This window comes from Macrobrachium nipponense, chromosome 35, assembly GCF_015104395.2.
Source record: "Macrobrachium nipponense isolate FS-2020 chromosome 35, ASM1510439v2, whole genome shotgun sequence".
In the NCBI taxonomy this organism is placed as follows: Eukaryota; Metazoa; Arthropoda; class Malacostraca; order Decapoda; family Palaemonidae; genus Macrobrachium; species Macrobrachium nipponense.
Window position 1 is genome coordinate 11,711,452 of NC_061096.1, and position 21,655 is coordinate 11,733,106.

Genomic DNA, 21,655 nt, shown 5'->3' on the forward strand with positions numbered 1-21,655 from the left:
ACTGAAGAACGTCCTCTACTGGTACTTTTGTGAATAGGGAATCTATGTCAACGCTTAAAAGTTTTATGATGTGAAGAGGTATATGTGCTTCTTTGAATTTGTGACAAAAATCTTCCCAGTGTTTAATGTGACTGGGAGAAAAAGTGACTAAAAAAGGGGAAAGGAGGCCAGCTAACCATTTAGAAATTTTGTAATTGAAAGCTCTAGCACATGAAATGATGGGTCTGAATGGAAAAATTGTCTTTGTGAGTTTTGGGAAGGCCATAAAAGTAGGGAAGTTTTGGATTAATGACTTTAAATTTCTCTAATAGTCCAATGCTCTTTTATCTTGGCCAATTAATCTTACTTTCCGAAAAATTCTGTGGATGAGATATGTAGATGATATTCTAACATTTTGGGATAATAGATGGGGCAATTTCAATTAATTCCTTTTAAATTTAAACGCATCAGTGCCCAGCATAAATTTAAAGCTGAATGGGAAACAGACAACAAAATTCCTTTTCTTGATGTTTTAATAATTAGAGACATGACAGAATACAAATTGATCATATAAAGAAAACTAACGTTCTCACTTTCATATATTTACTACTTTAGCTATCACAACATTCCTATCAAGATAAGTGTAGCCAGCAACCTATTCTTAAGAGCCTTAAGAATTTGTTGCCCAGATTTCCAGGAAAAAGAATTTGAACTAATTTGTAAGCAGCTTTCTTCTTTAAGGTATCCTGACCATATAATTGAGAAAGCAATTCACAAAGCAAACCTAATTTCCTACCGACCTCATCATGACAAGACCAGAGAGACACCCAACACTAAAATAAAAATTCCACACATGGACAGGATAAAGACAGTGACTCAGACTCTCGGAAAACCTAATCCTTTTGCATATTTACCCAAATACCTCACCAAAATCCCTGATTAACGTCCAACAAAAGACATCCCCCAAGGACACAGGTGTTTACAAAATCCCATGCCTGGATTGTGACCAATCCTACATCGGTTTTACAGGAAAATCACTTCCCCAGAGATCAATACAACATAAATGGTCAGTTAGGTATGGACAACAGAGCTATTTTCAACCATATAAATGAGCATAACCACAGAATAAAGTGGAATTTGTCACGTATAATTTATAGCAGCTACTGTCGGTACAAGCGTCAGATGATAGAATCAGCCTTGATTAAACAGACAGGTAATGAACATCTCATAGGCCACACAGGACTCAGATGTCATTGATAAAGTTTTTCTTCAACCAACGCTTAAGAGGATTAAAAAAGGACTATCAGTGGGAGGGAACTAAATTGACTTTAGTGTGGATGGATCTCATGGTATAAATACCACCTTTTCTGTAACTTTTCTCATTCATTTACCTGAAATATAGTATTTTCTCTATATATTTTGGCATTTTTATGGGCTCCTTTTATTAGATGGAATTCTGTTGTAACAGAACATTTTTACCAGTCATATATATATATATATATATATATATATATATATATATATATATATATTATATATATATATATATATATATTACATACCATATATTATATAAATAATTGTGTATGTTTATAGCATGAAAACTGGTACTTACAGATTGTACTGAAGACATATATTTGGATACCATTGTTGCTATTTGTCTTGATCTGGGTGTGTAGAGTGTGATTCTGCCACCAACAGCCAATACAAGTCGTAATGTTCCTTCCCTTGGACTGTCTACTTCTTCTATTTCTTCAAAACTGAAAAGGAAATTAATAGAGCAGTTATAAATCATTCAATGAGTAGGTGTGAGCATATTTAATTTTTATATAAAATTACCCTGACAAGTCATCAATTACTGTTTAGTTTGTGGAAAAGGATAATTTACCTCAGAAAATAGTTGGAATGCTCCCAGCAAAAAAAAAATTCTCAAAAGAAAATACACATCATAATGGCTTATACCAGACTGACTATTATTTATAATTTTTCTAAAGTTAAAGAAAAATATCAAATTTCATTGAAAATTAACTATAATAAACTAAATCTCAGGATCAGTATATAGAGTAAAGAATAAGTAAATTTTACACACACTGCATAAAACCAAATTTCTATGTTCAGTGGTATAAGCAAAAAACAGTTTATCAAACTGGTTCTTTAAAAATTACCACAGTATATTTAAAATGTACCTCTCACACTTGAATGAATGTATGCAAATCTTCTGAAGATCTAAAATTCAAACATCAGATGTTACCAACAGTTAATTATACTTGGAAGAAATAGCCTAACAAAAGCTCCCTTCAATAAAAAATGAAGCCATACAAATTATGTTGCTCAAATTTTGTAACCAAAGTATGGAAAACTCAAACAAATTGTTTTATTGAAAGTTTGTAATCAAAGAAAGAATTCAGAACTTTCACAGCGGACAGGAAAAAATTAAACACTAAACTTTAAATAAGCCATCATAAAGACAGAAGAGTAACAGCACAGCTTTTTAACACCTTACCTGTAAGTGTTGATGACTGTCAGGTGGCTATGTTCCCGTTTTACAAGTCTGACACCTGAATGTGACACAGCAATCAATTCAACTTCACCACTTTTTCTGGAACCCTAAAAATATAAAATTTCATTGATTAGCACAACTGTTCCTCTCTAATTTTCTGATAAAACACATTTTATCAGATGAAAAGAACAAGGAAATTTCCTTGAAACAAAAGAACAGTATGAATAAAAAATTACTTTTATTACTCTCTGGAGTTACAGAAATTGTAGAATTACAGAAACGGTATACAGTATGCTGTACTAATTAAGAGACAAACAGTGAACTATAAGAACTGAATGTTTCACAATGGACATGTCTATTTTTCCTGCAATTGTTACAATCACTCAGTTACTAATAAGTCTTTGAGACATCCTAACCCTTGTAACTCCTTGTAACATGTTTCATTCTTTCTCTATTATCATTTATGCAGCACTAAAGAAAAATACACACCCATGTGTCTGTTTACAAAGAAGTAGAAACAAAAATATTCACTAAGTAACACAAGACTCCATCTGTTCAAGAAATAAACAAAGAACCGCCATGATATTTGTAATACATGTTTATTAACTGTAAAATTTATGAAAATTCAGATGTTACCATGGGAGACTCTGGATGCATCATTAAACTATTGATTGATCCATTTTAATGCACTATTATGGCAGAATTAGAGAGAGATGCGACAAATGAATAAAGGATAAAATGGTGGGATGAGGAAGATTAATAATCAACATAAGAAAAACAAAGTTTACAGTGACTGGAAAGGATGCAAAGGAAACAGCACACATGGAAAATTAGCAATGTGCATAAGTGGGTGATGTGTAAGGATGAATTCAATACTTTCTCTCAAATGTAACTATGGTGGCACATTGGATTTATAGATTTTTGATACAGGAAACATTCGTGGAAAGTATAATGGGGAAAATGTAGATGAAGAGGACTTAATTTGTCAGAATAAAATGCCTTGGAAGAAGCAGAAAATTTCTGTTAATTTCTAGAGAAACTGAATTGCGAACCACGGCTGGTATCAAGAGGGCATGAAAAAGTGTAGCAATAGCCTGAATGAAGTTAAGCTAATTACAGTATTGTCCAAAAAAATCAAATTAGTAAAAAGAAAAAAATATAATAATTCTTGTGTAACACTTGCGCCATATCTCATGTTCCCCAAGTGCAACTACAAAATGCTCAAAATCATGAGTGAAGGTACATTGAGAAGCCCATATTATGAATGAAGTTGCTGATCTCAGAAATTGGGATGGTCTATATGTATAATAGGAAGGGGAAAGGAGCTTGTAGTTCAAAAAGTTGTATATATTATGATAGCAACAGGATGAAGAAATGTGGCAAATACCAAAAATTTTAAGAGAAAAACAGAAAAGAAGACCTAAGTAAATGGGAATTCAGGCAGAAAGTGCACAAGACAAGAAAGTGGAGAGGACTAATTTCATGTCAAACCCTTAAAAGCAAAATTAAACATTTATAGACTGCATTATATGGCAATATGACAAAGTTGTTCTGATGGCATAAATCAAAATTTTTAATTTTTCAGTTATGATACTACTCAAACCTGTAGACTCAAGGTATCCTGGCATAGAAAGTTTAGAAAAGCATATTATGTAAGGAAACAAATAAATTAGGAAGTATACTATAATCCAGCTTTGTTTTACTAACTTATCAAAAATCAAAGACTATTTCACATAAAGAAATAAAAATTAGAATAACAGAACATAAAGTTTATTACTTCAATATGTGTATATTTATATATTGAAGGTAAAAAGACTGCAATTTGCAATAAATAATAAAAAAGAAGAAATTTCAATATCTTTGCTGAAAGCAAAATTTTTTTAGGACAAACTATGTCTGAAACATTCAATGTATAGAAGTGTTTAATCTTTCAATGAGCACTCTAATAATAATTTGGATAATGATGATGATGAAACTTAATACATACAGTAATATGTACCTCAATCTTACAAGAGATTAGGTTCCAGACTCCGTCATGCAAGTCAAATTTTTGCTTACATTTGCATGTTTTCTAAAAATGCTAATAAATGTTTATTTCTCTCTTTCCCCTTCCAACAGATCTACTGTTAGAAGTCTTCTGAACTTTATTCTGTCTCTTGTCTTTGCTCTGAAATGCCTTTCCATGAACAAATGGGGCTTTTTATTTGTACTAATACAACTCTTAGTTATGTGTATATGTTTTAGAATGGCTTTTACAGTTCTAGACGATGATGGTAAAATTAGATCACAATGAGAGAGAGAGAGAGAGAGAGAGAGAGAGAGAGAGAGAGAGACGAGGAGAAGTGAGAGACTGGAGAGAGGAGAGAGAGCAGAGAGAGATAAGAATAGAGAGAGAGAGAGAGAGAGAGAGAGAGAGAGCGAGAGAGAGAGAGAGCAGAGAGAGAAGAGGAGGGAGGAATGAAGAGAGAGAGAGAGAGAGAGAGAGAGAGAGAGAGAGAGAGAGAGAGAAGCAGTCCTTATTTATGAGAGTGAAATTATTAATAAATTATTACAGAGACAGAGAGGGGGAATTACAAAATATTATTTAATTTACACACAAAAGCTTGAAAACCTATAAATTACATAAAAAATTAAACAACACTTTTGCAGGGTTTCTCAAGGATTCGCAAATGTCTGTGTGTCTGTGAGAAACCTGCGTATGATAATTAATTAGGTTCCAAAGAAAAGTTAGTGCTACTGTGAATTCGTGCAACTCAAATCACATACGATTGAGGTATACCGTATCTAAAAAACATAAAGGACATCATAATATGCCTAAAAGAAATTACAGCAGCTCACCAATATAAGGGATCGTGGTACATCACACTTGATGCGAAATGGAAATATTGATTTGAGGGTTTTTGCCTCCTGATCGAGCACCAAACAGTTTCTTTATTAATTGACATGCCTTCAACTCTAAAAATTATGCTAAAGCTTTTACTGTGCTGCAGTTTGTTAATAATAAGGCATTTATCTTACTTTACGGGTACAGTTTGCTCATATAATAAGACCCATTATAGTTCCATTTAGCAACTAAACACATTGATAGTGTCGGTAAAATTCAATCAGCTGATTTTTTAAGAATGTAAACAAAACCAGAATGCGAATGGCACATGATCACTGTTCATATTTGTACTAATAATACAATAATAATATATGCAATATGATTACATATAGTAAACAGTTTTATTCAAATTATCAGAAAACAAATGGATAATCTGACATAAGGCAAACTTAATTTGACAACAGTAATGTGTAAGAGATCTAAATTTTAAATTTTAGTTGTTTGGTTTTCTTAAATTTTAGTTTAAAAATCAGAAGCTCTCTCCATACAGCAGACCAAAAATTTATCTAAAATTGAAAGGTTTAACTAAATTATATTCAGCTTTGCTGTGCTTTGAAATCAATCAAATATTCACAAACATTACTAAGAAACAATGGTCAACAAATAGTACAGAATTCTCACCGTTTCAGGGAATATGGCAGCAAAGTAGAGAGGCCACGATTTAGCTAGCTCTACAATTTCTTTTTTGACTCCATTATTGTGATGTGGCGAAAAACTGTTATTTGGAGTGATGCCTCTGCTATCTAACATCTGAGAAAAATAATTACAAAAAACAATGACAAGATTAAAAATACACAACAAACATACAAATATAAAAAAAATTATGTACATAATCAATGTTAACATCATTTCATGCATGCCAAAAGAAATAAGTCTTCAGCACATTTGAAAATCTCATCCTATATCTTATGACAAAAAATAAAATAGTTGAATTTTTTCATTAATTAATTTACAATGAAATCACACACTGACCAATGAAATAAGCTATAAAAATAATCAGTGTAACTTTAGTATGACATTCCATTTTTGGTAAATTCTAGTACTGCATATATTTGCTCTTTTATCTTGTGCAGATAGCAATTAGCTTCCTGTAATTCCCTATTTTGAACGAATAGAAAGAAATAGAGAGCTGTTTAGAGTCCAATTCTCTTGAAAATTAAACAAATAGCAACGCAACTCTCACATATCAACTTATTTTCTTAGAAAACCTTTTTACAAAGACCATGATGGCAAAATTTACATGCAAAATATTTTGTGAAATAAAAAAGCATGCTCATCCTTCTGTTGAGTGCCCAAATTGGACCCAGCAAAGATCTATTTATCCACGGAATTCAAAAATGAAAAGTATTCTTGCTGAAAGCAAAGATTTTTCAGTTAATAACATCATAAATTTTCTAAATAAGACAGGTTTCTCATATAGTATAAATTTTTTTTTTTCTTCTCAGGATTGATCCCTGAGAACCAGCCCGAGAAGAGTCTACTTGAGACTCAGAGGTGTGGAAAAACTAACCCCTATTAATAATAATAATAATTCTGAGAAAAAACAAAGAAAAAGATCAGTGGTAGACAGCAACCCTGTTCATGCTCCCTTAGATCATCAAGTCAGCAGCAGCCAACTGCTCACATCATGTTTGCCTGGTAAGCCTTTGCAGCTTATTACACAAGTCACAGAGCTTCCAATTTTTATTTTCAACTTTACTTTCAAAATATTTTAGCAAAGCATTTAATTTCCTTAGGTAAGTATTTCCCCTTTTTATTTGCTGTGCGGTAAGATTGCTGTGCGGTAAGACAAATTTTCCTCGTTTTATAAGTTTTCTTTAAAACAGTGAAGGAGTTTTCTTCTTGTGGGACACTTTTCATTAATGCCTATGATAATGTTAGGAACAATGCTTAAAAAAAATTATTCCAAGTATACTTCAAGTACTTCAGGTGGCACTGCTTTGCATCTGCAGGCACTAGACTTTCCAGCATAGCTGAATATTTTGGAGTTCTGATATTACAAGTTAATCATTGTTAGTAAAAGTATCTAATTTTCATGAACTGTTAATTATATTATATTTTCTAGTTTGACATTTTATTGGAGTATGTTTATTCCTTTACTCCCATTTTCACTGACCTATTGCTTTCTTTTAGCTTTATTTTTTCCTTTAAGTTAATGAGTGAAAGCAACTGTCATCTTTGTATTTGGAAGGTTTTCACTTCATGTTTTACTTTATTGAAATTCTAGAGCCTTTATTGTAAGTGATCTTTTTTACTGCATTTATAGGGTACTGTGTAATTTCTTTTAACTTTTAATTTATGCATGTCTGGGACTATAGGTAAATTAATTTAACATACGCTTTACGAATCCTTGTGTTTGATGTCACTTGGAATTATAATCTAAAGGCAATTCTTTTCTGTAATATAATTTTCCACATTTTATTTCTGCATGGAATATTTTGTACTCTGCCATTTCCTAAATGATTTGGTAGAAATGTTTGCAAACTGGCGAGAGACTAGAATCTGATTCTGTGGGAGAGAAGGGCATTGCTTCAATGTGTTTGCAAATGAGCCCCAATAATCTCTGAGGAGTCTTTCCAATTATTAATGGATAGATTCCAAGAGCATAAGACTGCTCAGTCCCAACAGATCTACTGCAGACTGAGATGGATCCTCTCCAAGGGATAGGCAGTAAACACACCAGTTTTGCTAGGATGATCACTCTTGGGATCATGTAACCTAACTCTTCAAAGCAACTAATTCTGGTATCATACCACAAGCTGCAGATAGCAGAACTGACCACAGACAACCTGAGTCATTGTCTAGAAAATTAGGACTCCCCTTCAAGTAGCAAAGGTTGAAGTGCTCAAAAGGTCTTGGCAAACAGCCTTGAGAATTACCATGTACATGCACAGAAGAGGACGAAACGGGAGAACTGGGATGATAATAGATCTTGATGTAAGTTCACACTCATGAAGGGAATGAGGATGACAGAGACAAGGGGGAGGAGGAGGAAGTCCTAAACAATGAAAAGAATAAGAAAGAAGTGTTTCCACTTTATCTTATTCAACTTTGCCTCACACACTTCTTTCCAGCCACACCAAAGGACAAAGCCAAAGTGGCTAACATACTACCTCCAAGAGTACTGGCATAGGGAGGAACTACTACAAGTTATCTCTGACTAAAACCACAACTGCAAAAGGTGGGTTAAACCTGGTGACTTCAGGAACAGGAACATCAGGAGACCCTATTACCAAGGTTAAGTGATCTATGAAGGCACAAAACGAAGTATCTTCAAGAATGCCTATGGAACCACACTGCCTTTAGACACTCTACAAAGGTTAACCAATATATGCACACCTGTCCTGAAAAGAGTGCATGATGGGACTCCTTCTCCATGCACATACATCCCATGGACCAGGAAGCCAGGGGAGAGCAAACAAGAGAAGCATTGTCAAGGGTAGGGGCTTATGACATATAATACCAAAAAAAGATGTGCAGGTGTCAAAGGAGAGTTATTAACCCCCATAAAAGTGGTGACTACATTCTGGATTTCTGCTGGCTCTTGCCATACCTCTTCCAATGTGAGGGTCCACAGTCAAGAGCAACATGAAGCAACCAGATACACCCCAGATGAAGTATCTCACCCTTCACATCTGCATAGTTCAAAAGTTTTTCATAATCAACAATCAGGCAATCAGTCAACACAAAAATACTTAGATGATTCCAATAGTCATTAAGTGCAGACATTTTCTACATGAAGGGTGGCCAAGAGAAAAATGCTGGGTTTCCTTCAAGTGAGTCGATAATACCCTATCATTCCCCTACCTACCACCAATTAACTAAAGTATACCTTGAAAAAAAAGTTTCAACTACTGTTTCCAGATGATGTCAGGATATACTTTTGTATAAAAGATGATGGTTTGTGTTTTTGAAGGAACAAATAAATAACATATAATGATGTAATTTCCAACTTACTTAGCAATTATTCAGAAACGGAAGATTAAAAAGAAAGAATCTAGACATTCGTTGCCCTTTCTAACATACCTCTAATATTAGAGAAAAAATATCTTAAGCTTTAAGTGCCTCCAGGGGGAGTTTGCATTACAATATTTAGTGTAGAGATCTACAATTGCATTACAAAGATGAATTGTAGTTCCATCATGTTAGAGAATCTGACATCAAACATTTCTTATGTAACTCAAAGTACATAATCATACAGATTCCCTTTATACATATTATGACTCAAATATTTCTAAATCCAACTTCATATTTTACATACGTACGTATAACAGAAATATTAACCATCACTGCACTGTATGCCAAATTTAAAGACTTGTTGAAACAACTCCACTGTTACAAATAATAAATATACAAAACACTCACCTTTCTCATTTGTGTTCGCTGCTCATGTGTTAACCTTGGAGTAGTTCCAGTATACACATCCAAAACCACTTGACAGAATACAAGATGCAAAGCATCACCAGTTAAGGTTTCTCCGGGTGTAAATACCTACAATGTAAAATAGGTTATAACATTTATAATACATTAGATTAATGTCTTTAGATTTAAATGAATGTATAATATGAATACTCATGCTTTTCATTTTCTATGTAAGTGACAAAAAATGCATTTACCCAAAAAGTTTCGATAAACTATTGGGTTACATGCAACAGTAACACAAAGCTTTCATCTTACTTCTTTCCTTAACGCCAAATTCCAAGGAACATGAGAATATGTAACATGACTCCCATGCACAGCTGGAAGGAGTCTTGTCTTGACATCTGCATATGATCTTTTTTCCAGTTCTTTGTCAACTAAAATTGGCACACTGTCAACAGGCTGAAGAAACTCAGAGGATTCTTCAACTGGAAATAAAAAAAAGTTTGTATAAAAATAAGCAAGTACATACAGGACTTTCTAAATAATAGTGGCAAATAAATTAGATCCACAAATCAGAAAATCAAACAAGATGGACTTTACAATATCACAAAAATGACTGAATAGAGCCTTTGCCAGCACTTACGCTCAAAATGTTCTGTCTTTTCTGTATGTAATGTTGATATAGATGTACGGCGTTCTCCATTATCACCGCGGTAGTCTCCTCCATTACGGAATCCTGAGGGTTGAATTGGAGGAGGTGGGGATCTGGGCTGGGGTATCACAGGCGAACTTTCTTGAGAAGAAAGGGACCCAACTGGTGATGATGGGCGATGATTCATATATAAGTTTGGAGGAGCAATGGGTGGAGGAGGTGGAACGATTCCCTTTTCAGTTTTTGATGAAGACTGTTTAATAGAATCTACTGTATCCCATTTATCTCCGGCTAACTGATGTTGTAAAAGACTACGTCGGCATGCTTCAAGCTTCTTCACTCCACCACGCTGCTCCTTCTGTTGACCTTGGGGAGGTCTTTTTTGTGATCTGCAGGCAATCATATTTTATTCACTAATAAGAAACATGGTATAGCATCATGGAATTCCTTACAAACTTAATCCATTAAACACCAATTAGTACTGTAGTATGATCTAAATCAAATAAAAAATAAAAATTCTGTAAAACATATCATAATAAAGTACTAACATTCCTGGGCCATAATTTCATTAAAGTTAATACCAAAAAATTAGACTACTTTAGTATTTAAAGCAATATATAATTACTTTTTAACCCTCTTACGCCGACTGGACGTATTTTACGTCGACATTTTTTGTCTCCCGTGTGCAGACTGGACATATTTTAAGTCGACTCACAAAAGTTTTTTTTAAAATTCGCGGAAAAATACTTATAGGCCTACCAACCTAAAACTTTTGAATCACGCGCCTTGGGGGATGCTGGGAGTTCACGGATCAAGGTGTTGTTTTGTTTACAATCGTTACGCAGGCGCGCAAGCGCGAATTTCTTTCTTGCCACACTAAAAAGTATCTGTGACACATCTCGGAAATTATTTCGTCACTTTGACATAATTTTTGTACCATTGTAAATTAGCCGTTACATGAAGTATTATATATGAAAATGTGCGCATTTTTATGTAGCATACAACAATAAAATACTCATGATTGTAGCTTTTATCAGTGTTGAGATATTTTCATATAAACAGCGATAATTGCCAAAATTTCAACCTTCGGTCAACTTTGACTTTACCGAAATGGTCGAAAAACGCAATTGTAAGCTAAAACTCTTATATTTTAGTAATATTCAATCATTTACCTTAATTTTACAACTAATTGGAAGTCTCTAGCACAATATTTTGATTTATGGTGAATTTATGAAAAAACTTTTTCCTTACGTCCGTGCGGTAACTCTTCCAAAAAAAATCATACATGCGATTGTGGTAATGTTTGCACCATTTTAAAATTAGCCGTTATATAAAGTTTTATATATGGAAATGTGTGCAATTTCATGCACAATACAACTAAAAACAACCCATGGTTGTAGCTTTTGTCAGTTTTGAGATATTTTCATATAAATAACGATAATTGCCAGAATTTCAACCTTCGGTCAACTTTGACTCTACCGAAATAGTCGAAAAACGCAATTGTAAGCTAAAACGCTTATATTCTAATAATATTCAAACATTTACCTTCATTTTGCAACAAATTGGAAGTCTCTAGCACAATATTTTGATTTATGGTGAATTTATGAAAAAAATAACATTTTCTTTTCGTCCGTGCGGTAACTCTTCCGAAAAAATCATACGTGCGATTGTGGTAATGTTTGCACCATTTTAAAATGATATTGTTATTGTACAATAAAGTTTCATACATACTTACCTGGCAGATATATACTTAGCTATAGACTCCGTCGTCCCCGATAGAAATTCGAATTTCGCGGCACACGCTACAGGTAGGTAGGTCAGGTGATCTACCGGCCTGCCGCTGGGTGGCAGGAATAGGAACTATTACCTTCTAAGGACAGATTTTTCTCTTCCACCTGTCTCCTGAGGGGAGGCTGGGTGGGCCATTCAATCGTATATATCTGCCAGGTAAGTATGTATGAAACTTTATTGTACAATAACAATATCATTTTCATACATTCAACTTCCCTGTCAGATATATACTTAGCTGATTGGCACCTTTGGCGGTGGGTAAGAGACAGCTAATTACTGATTAGACAGGTAAACAACATACGTTGTAGGTAATAAATAAATAAAACCTTGGTTCCTATGTGTTTAGACGAAGGGTTGACCTCCTAGCTATTGCTAGGAGTCTGCTTCGTCTCAAGAGCCTCAGCGAGGATGTGACCTATGGCTAAGCGTTCTTGTAGATCTGTCAATGGGGTCTTATCCACTTACTTGACAGAATCTAATGGTTATTTGTCAAAGGGGTCCTATCCACTTACATGACAAAACACCTATGCCTACTGGCATAATTAAGGAGCACAACACCGATCCCGATCACCTGATCCTAACACGAGGGTTAGTGCTTAATTTGAAAAGAGCTATCCCCAAACTCATTTCAAATAACCCAAAGAAAATAGTATACTTATGTTAAAATAAAATTTTTTAACTCACTAGTTAAGGATCAGTGTCGGCTCCCTATCCCAGCAACGTATCCATAGACACGTAACCAAGAGAGAAGGATCTCTCATAGGTCAACTTGACCTCCTTCGTGCAAAGAGAAGACAACACAGAGTTGCATCTCCCGTAAATTACAGCTAATATGTCTCTCACGACATATTGTTATGGAAAGAACAAGAATTGTTAAAAGCTCGCACTTCAAGCGCTTTTAATTCTCAGCTGTTTGAAGGAATCATCAAGTTACTTAAGAAGTGCTTTAGAGATCACACTGTTCCAAAGAAGACCAGGGCTTTCTTTGAAATTGATCTCTTCTGGATGAAGCCTAGAGCCTGGCTTGTGCCTGGCTGGCGCCTCGCGCCTGGCTGGCGCCTCGCGCCTGTCTGACGCCTCGCGCTTGGCTGGCGCATGTTGCTTGCCTGGCGCCTGGCGCCTGGCTAGCGCCTTGCGCCTGCCTGGAGCCTGGAGCCTCGCGCCTGGCGCCTGGCTGACTTCTCCCCACTTGCTGGAGCTTCGAGCTTGTTAAAGAGTCTCGAGGAAACTGGCGATGCCCACATCGGACACTTTTTCCGATTTATTTGCCTCTAGCGCATCTGCGCCAGGCTGAAGGCACACTCCTTCTCCTCATCAGACAATGACAGTGTTTATTTGGACTGTCTTCCTCTGGCGTCTTTACGCCTGTTCTGGTATTTTGGCGCCTGATTGGCGCTACATTGTCCGAAAGTCCTTAACATCCACAATCGTTTATCAGGAGACTGGAGAAGGGTGGAAGAAATTCTTTCACTTTGAGCTTTTGGTCTCTCCGGTAAGGGGAGGTGATTGTAATCAGCTACATCCAGTAGACCATAGGATATTTAACCGTACGAGAGATAAGAGTCTTCCTCCGAGGAGGGTCCTTCTTGAATACTTCCGTGCTCACGAGATCTCTTCTTACATGTTGAAGGGGTGTCTCGTTGCAAAATCTTCCCTATCCTTGCCCGAAGGAAGGGAAGAAGCCTGGAAGTCGAAGGAGACTCCGAGCTGAAATTGGGAGTACTCCTGATTTCTAGCTCTTTATTGTATCCCTCTGAACACCTTCTGGGAAGCATTTCAAGCCGTCATCGCATACCAAAGACTCTGTAGGCAAACGTTTGAACCATTCTACTGTAGATGAAAACGTAAGTACTCTGCCTGGACAACGAAACCTCTATCTGAAAACATTGAATCAGGAATAGGGGGTTTCAGTTCTTTTGCTAGACATACTATGCTGGCAAGAACCCATTGTCTAGTCTCCATAGAATCTGATGCGAGATTCCAATGCTCAAAAAATTCACTTGTCTTCTTGGTCGTTTAGGACCCAGAGAAACAAAGAATTCCCTCATAAAAATTTCTCAAAGAAGTTTGATGAGGAGCAGTTCCATCTTGTCGGAACATGGAATCTGTGGCCACAAAAAAAAAATCCCATTAGAAGTACATGATATCCTACTCGTCATATTAAGGTATATATCGTATAAGATCCCGAAGATCTTAATCCTCTGCTATCTCCAATTCCCTTTGTAGAGACAGAGTATAGCCTTTTACTGCGTTCTTTGATAGCAGATATATACAAAGGTGATTCTTCCCTCTGAAAGGGAAGAAAAAAACCGCTATGTGGTTCACAGAGGTATCGGAAGAGGACAGTTTCCTCATTCCCTCTAGCACGATCTGCAGCAATTCTATGTCTAGGCCATGACTATTGTCATCTACCTTGAAAAATCCTCTCATTTATGTCCAGTTCTGGTCAGTTTGCATGCAGACAGACTCAGAGTGGAGAGGTTGTTAAGGTCCATTTAATAATAGATGCTGATAGAATATCCAGACTCTCTTGGAAAAGACTTCCAAAAACATGCTGTGAGAAGAACGTGACCTCTGTGAATCCAACCTCTCTAAAGCCAAAATGAGGCATAAAGTATTATCCTCTCTTTCTTTGACGCCTTTTATCTTAAATTCTGTAAAGAATTTATATTTATATTTAGGGAAAAAAAAGACTATAGTATATTCCCCTTTCTATAAAATAAAGATGGCGTATATTGCTACCTCTCTTGGTTCGAGGAAAAGGAAGCATTCTATAGGAAGCCTGTTCGTCTTCTACCTTGCTAAGAGATCTATGAAGAAGACTTTCCGTAGGTTCTCACAACTCTTTGCATTAAAATGTTAGACATATGATAACAGTTATTATCGTTGATCGAGAAGGTTCTCACGGACATGCAAAATCTTGCATCGAACCTCTTTTTCCAAATAGGTTCTCTTTGTTAACGCGAACAGGAGCAAAAAAAGAGATTCTCAATGCTCTTTGCGATATGAGAGAGTCGTGGAATTGGCCTAAGTGATTAAATGGGTAACGAAATCAGGAACGAATCTTGCCGTTACCGAGCGTGCTGTCTGAGAGGCTACTGGACTCTTATGTTAATAACTCGCTAAAACGAGAAAATATCTTGGCTGGTGCTCTTGGCTCATTGTGCCAGATTGGCGCTTCAGACCGGCGCTTTCTTCTAATACTCTTTATGTTATGTACCAGAACATCTGTGCCTTTATGGTACCCGACATCCTTACACATGTTAATTCCGTTTTTAGTAGGAAAAAACTCTTATATACGTAGTATATTCTAATAAGGGAAACCATTTCTGCCACGAAGAGAATGTTTCCCATTCCACTCATCCATCTTCTCTTGAGCAATATCTGATTCTAAAAAGATTGTGTGCGTTTCTCGAAAGACTTGACCATACCGTAGTCTTAAAGTGAATTCTCTACTACATCCATCTTCTCACTAAGCATGTATTCTAATAAGCCATGCTTTCGTAAGCATGAGAGCATTATATAATATAATGTTCTGCTGTGTTAGAATCCTTTAATAATGTTCCCTACGGTAAACAGCATTGAAAGGTTATAATATCTTTCTTATTGAAAGCTTCTTAGCAAAAGGCAGACAATATTTTATTTATGTTAGCTTAACTATCCCCTCCATTCGAGACTAAGTCCATGATTGTAGGGGGAATATACGGTTAACCATTCGATCCCGTTGGAGAGAGAGATGCAACCAACTGGTAATGACCGAGACCTGGATGGTACTGTATTGGCCTTACGCTTACAATGACAGCCCGGCCATCTCGCTCGCTGCCTGGCTGCATTCATCGTGAGTTGCCAGTTACTTCATTTAATGAAGGAATATAATAAAATTATTCCCGAGCCTAAGGAAGCTCTCAATAATGCCAATTTAAGCCAAACAACCTTTGTTAAATACCGAAGCTGAGTAGGTATTGTCGTAACAAACTTTTTAAGCGAAGTCCTTACCAGGAAAATCCTGTAAGGATATAGATAATTTCGTAGCGAACCACAAAGGCAACTATGGTATGCGTATATGACTTGTCATTCAGCAGTCGTATGCAGCAAGTCTTCCTTCTACATTCTTTCCTCTCCGATGCGGAGAGAGAATGGAAATTTTGCCCTCTCCGTTCTTTTCGTCAATAAACACGAATTAGCATTAGTCGAAAGAGATCGCAATGAAAACTCTCGGATCGAAGAGAATCCCTCAAATTTTTATTCTCTTGGAGATAAGGCCGTATTCTACGCCTCTATTATCTGGAAGAGCCTCTAATCAATGAATGAGAGCTCGTACGAACCTTGTTCAATTTGCAAACGATTGCCACTCTTTCTGTAAATGGTTGGTTGCATTATTTTAGAAGGAGGAAGATTTTAATATCGTCTTATTAGTAATGAACTAATTTTCAATAAAAAAAGGTCGCTAAGGTCTTATAAACTGAGAGACCTGCTCCCTTATTGGCTTCCAATTCCGATCTATCTTCCATTTCCTGTCCATCAAGTTGGGAGAAGAATGAGCAACCGGAGGAGAGCGCCTCCTTCCGTAAGGTGAAGGGCTTTTAGCAGTACCGATTCTAACCTGACAAGGGCTAAGGCCGCCTGTGCGACATCTTGAGTCCCCGCCAGGAAAAAAAACCGATCTTGCTCTTGCCATTACTTGCATTAAGACTATCCTGAGAAGGGCGACGGCCGCCTGTGCAACAACTCCCATCCTTATCAGGAGAAATCCTCGAATGTCTTTCACCTTACGCAGAATCAGGATCTAACTCCATATACGATGAAGATCCTGGTTTATAGCTTCAGGCGCTTAGCGCCTCATCTCAGGCGCTTTGCTCCTCGTTTCAGGCGCTTCAGGCTTTCAGGCGCTTTGCGCCTCATCTGAGGCGCTTCAGAAGCCTTGCGCATCGTTTCAGGCGCTCCAGGCGCTTTGCACCTCATTTCAGGCGCCTCAGGCGCTTCAAGCGCTCCAGGCGCTTTTCGCCTCGTTTCAGGCGTTTCAGGCACTCCGAGCCTGTTTTCAGGAGCTTCAGGCGATTTGCGACTCCTTTGAGGAGCCTCCGACGTTTTTTCGCCTCTCTTCAGGCTCTTCAGGCGCTTTGCGCCTCGATTCAGGCTCTTTAGGCGCTTTGAGCCTCATTTCAGGCTCTTTAGGCGCTTTGAGCCTCATTTCAGCCTCTTCAGGCGCTTTGCGCCTCATTTCAGGCTCTTCAGGCGCTTTGCGCCTCATTTCAGGCTCTTCAGGCGCCTCGAGCCTTGTTTCAGGCATTTCAGGCGCTTCATGTCCGAGGAGCTAGAAGCTTAAAAATTATATATGTATGTTTAATCATTAAACAAGATCCATAATTCATTCGATCAACATATATTCTTTAATATCTAATTCGTTCTTCTCAGAATAGATATATTTTCATATAAATGTACCGATGAGGAATTTGTTGAAATAACTCTTTCAAACCCCATGGGATAGAGCCTCCGTCTATTTGTACGGGGACGGAAAACAGGATAGGGCAATGCCTCTACCGCAACTGTTATCGAAAGATCTCTCTCTGAGGTTCCGATATCTACGACGAGATTATCTTGCATCTTCATTGAATCTACGCCGTTGAAACTTTCTTCTCCTTATCCGTCAACACGATAATAATAAGGGGAACACATTACATTAGGACGCCTTTCCAATGGCGAACTTGGCAGTCTGGGACGTTCTACAGAACCTGCCGAGGGGACGCCTGATCGGTGGGGATTCTCTGAAACCCCCCTGCGGTTGTCGACATTCCTTCTCCTCTGGGCTTGTGAGCTTGGAAGAGGTCTAGACCTGGGAGCGAGACAGAGCCGATCAGACGCACCCTCCATTGCAATGGGGGAACACTATATTCACTTCTTACCTTTTAAAAGCTTGCATTTGAGTTATCCATTTATCTTCAATTTGCATATATAAATTTGTAGTTTCTGAGGAGTAAAAAGGTGATGAGGATGCAACAACTACTAGTACTGCTAATACTCTAACTGCTCGTTAGCACAAACGCTATTAAAGCTTATAAAGTAAGCGTATCTAGTTATATGCTTTTCTGACTTCCTAAAGTAGGAAATTAGAGTTTAATATTTCCTTAATAAAGTTGTAACCTTTATTACATATAATAATGAATAAATATTAATAATTCTCTTTATGGCAAACTATGTGAGTGTCTACCGATGATTTCGGTAGTTTCACTTAGTATTTTCTTCGAAATTTCGAAGCGAAATTCATTAAAAAGTTAATAAAAGCGTATGCCGAACCAAAGACCCAGTACTTCCCTGCAAAAGACAGCTCAGAAGATCGATGGCGATGAAACACGAAAATCAAATCAGGAGGAACCGTAAACGTATGTTTACAGTCCAAACGATAGAGAAAAATCTGTCCTTAGAAGGTAATAGTTCCTATTCCTGCCACCCAGCGGCAGGCCGGTAGATCACCTGACCTACCTACCTGTAGCGTGTGCCGCGAAATTCGAATTTCTATCGGGGACGACGGAGTCTATAGCTAAGTATATATCTGACAGGGAAGTTGAATGTATGAAATTAGCCGTTACATAAAGTTTTATATAGGAAAATGTGCGCAATTTCATGTAGAATACAACACAAAATAATTGAAGGTTGTAGCTTTTCTCATTTTTGAAATATTTGCATATAAATCACGATAAATAGAAAAAAAACCACGTTCGGTCAACTTTGACTCTACCGAAATGGTAAAAAAACGCAATTGTAAGCTAAACTCTTACAGTCTAGTTAATATTCAGTCATTTATCTTCATCTTGAAACAAATTCGAAGTCTCTAGCACAATATTTAGATTTATGGTGAATTTAAACAAAAAATCTTTCCTTCCCTCTGCGCGCGGATTCTCCGCCACAAATTTCCGAAATGCGTACGTCCCATTCTCGGAATATTTGCTCCGTTTCATATTAGGCATTTCATAGAGTTTTATATATGAAAATGTGCGCAATTTCATGTAACATAAAATGAAAAATATTTGAAGGTTGTAGCTTTTCTTATTTCTGAAATAATTGCATATAAAAAATATATATATAAAAAAATTTGACATTCGGTCAAATTTAACTCGTCAGATATGGTCGAAAACTACAATTTTAAGCTAATACTCTTACAGTATAGTAATATTCAATCATTTGTCTTCATTTTGAAAGAAATTGGAAGTCTCTAGGACAATATTTAGATTTATGGTGAATTTTTGAAAAAAATATTTGTTTATGTCCACGCGTTACGAATTCAAGCATTATTTTGTGATAATATTTTCTCTGTGTTGCTTTTATTGTTTTACAATGTGTTATATACCAAAATGATCGCAATTTAGTGTAAATTACAACGAAAAAAAAAGTAACTTGTTACCTTTAACCGTTTTGCGCACAGCGCGATTTGAATACAATTATATATGAAATTTTGTTTTTGCGCTATCATATATCACATTATGTATATATGATAATGATAATTTTTTTCATTTCTGATGGTTGCATAATAAACTTCAGCCAATGACAAAAAAAGGAGCCAAAAATGAACTCTTAATCTTGAAAACTAAGCGCGCTGTGATTTTTTGAAAAAAATATTTTTTCAGCTTCCGCACTCACTCTGAAACACCTCCGGCACACGGGAGACAATAATTTTTTTTTTACCGCTTCGGCGTAAGAGGGTTAATTAAGATTTTCTAGGTCTTTTCAAGGTTTCAAATAATCCTGCTTTATTAATGACCAATAAAAAATAAATATCTGCCATTAGATATGCAAATTTACCTTGATGGATGAGATGATGTTAAAGCTTCTAATTTCTCTCTCATTTCACGAGAAATCTTGAGTTTTCCAATGCCTGGAGATCGCCTACCCCCTTCATCAACAGGATTATCCCAAGAGTCTCTACGACGTCTAGAAGGTCCCTTTTCTTTGACCTCTGCCTTCTCCCTGTTGGTTGAAATCATCCAACATAAAATACAAATCCAAGCATACAATCAACAGTAAGTTAGTACATGATAGTATATTCAAACAGATTTATACACTTTAGAAATTGTACTGCTCATGTCCAAATTTCCAAATTCTATTTTCAGCATCTACTTTTCCCTATTTAAGTGACATGTTAAAAGTGATTTTCACGCTATGTATTATGCTGTTATCAGCAGTTGATGTGCACAGCTAATTATGTACTTGTTTTCATATAACTACAAAGCGATATTTTTTCCCAGCACTGCAAAGAGAAATGCCTCCATCTCCTGGCATACAAACTTCATGTAGTTTTGTTTTGCACTCTCTCCTGACCACTGAATTTGAAGGACTCCAACTCACTGATTATCAAAAATATAAAATTCTTCTACCCTGATTGTGGCAAGCCAATACTGGGGGAACTGATACTTAGTCTTGCCCTCTTCATCCTGAATACCTAAAGATCATAGAACTTGTAGTATGAGATCCTTACAGAGCTGATGGAATCTCTATGATTTGTTAAATTTTTACCAGATATTTTTTGTGATACTACTAGAAGGTTCCAGCCACTCATCAGTACTATGATCTGATTTCCTTACTTCATTCACTCACAAGATTACCTAGCTTAAAGCTGTAATTAGATTTTCTTTCTTACAACAGGAAGACCTTCCCACAAAGTAGCTAGTTCAGTTAGTATGAGCGAATTGATGGGGTTGGGTTGAACATATGAAAATTAAACAAATAAAAATTCTATATAGTACAAGCCCATCAGTTAACACACACAAAATTACCCCCTCCAAACCCTGCGATCTTTGTTGCATCAACAATGGCAATGACTTATCTACTACCTACTGTTAAAACCACATGGATACTTAAGCAAGTAAGGATTCTTCTTCTTATGTCCAAGGATATGCAGGCTGTAGGACTAAACTGTTGGGTTTATATAAAATTAATTTCATTCCCAAAAATTAGATTATCCTGATAAACTGGTGGCCAGTATTTTGCAATCAATAGGAGTGAAGATGTAGAGATCCTGCTATAAGGTCATGGTTGGTTTATGTCCACAAACATATAATTAATTTTAGAAATTTTATATAATTTCATGTTAGAGAAACTGCTTTACCAAAGTCAAATATCTATTTTGTAGGAAAATGGGTTCTTATGGCATCTACATGGTATGAAAGCTGATTCTTATGGCAGAGTGGAAAATCAACCTGAATGTGAATGCATCTTTCAGTACTTTAACATTATACTTTCTTTGTATAAGATATAATTCATAATAAAAAAAATTAGTATTGTCCTGTGGCTTTGGTTGTCTGTTCCAAGTAATAATTGATGAAAGAAAGGGATCAAAAATTAAGATAACATTTTGCAAACTGGTACTGCTCCTAAGTCATACTATTAACCCACTTCCAAATCAAATGATTCCTATGCAAATGTATCCATACATGCAAAGACATGATAACAAAAGAAATGGGGTCCTGTCTTAGTCAGGCATCAAGTTTTTCAC

At 36.3% G+C, this 21,655-nt stretch overlaps 1 protein-coding gene across 6 annotated transcripts in view; it reads right to left on the reverse strand.

Annotated features, from left to right (window-relative positions):
- Nucleotides 1-21,655, reverse strand: part of LOC135208419 (unconventional myosin-XV-like) — a 263,067-nt gene that overhangs the window by 61,076 nt on the left and 180,336 nt on the right. For all 6 annotated transcript variants that reach the window (XM_064240571.1, XM_064240568.1, XM_064240569.1 and 3 more), the window contains 7 exons: nt 19,966-20,130; nt 10,369-10,766; nt 10,041-10,210; nt 9,729-9,854; nt 5,985-6,113; nt 2,483-2,586; nt 1,595-1,739 (listed from right to left, as the gene is read on the reverse strand). In XM_064240571.1, coding sequence (XP_064096641.1) covers nt 1,595-1,739; nt 2,483-2,586; nt 5,985-6,113; nt 9,729-9,854; nt 10,041-10,210; nt 10,369-10,766; nt 19,966-20,130 — 1,237 coding nt within the window. The remainder of the gene's footprint in view (nt 1-1,594; nt 1,740-2,482; nt 2,587-5,984; nt 6,114-9,728; nt 9,855-10,040; nt 10,211-10,368; nt 10,767-19,965; nt 20,131-21,655) is intronic.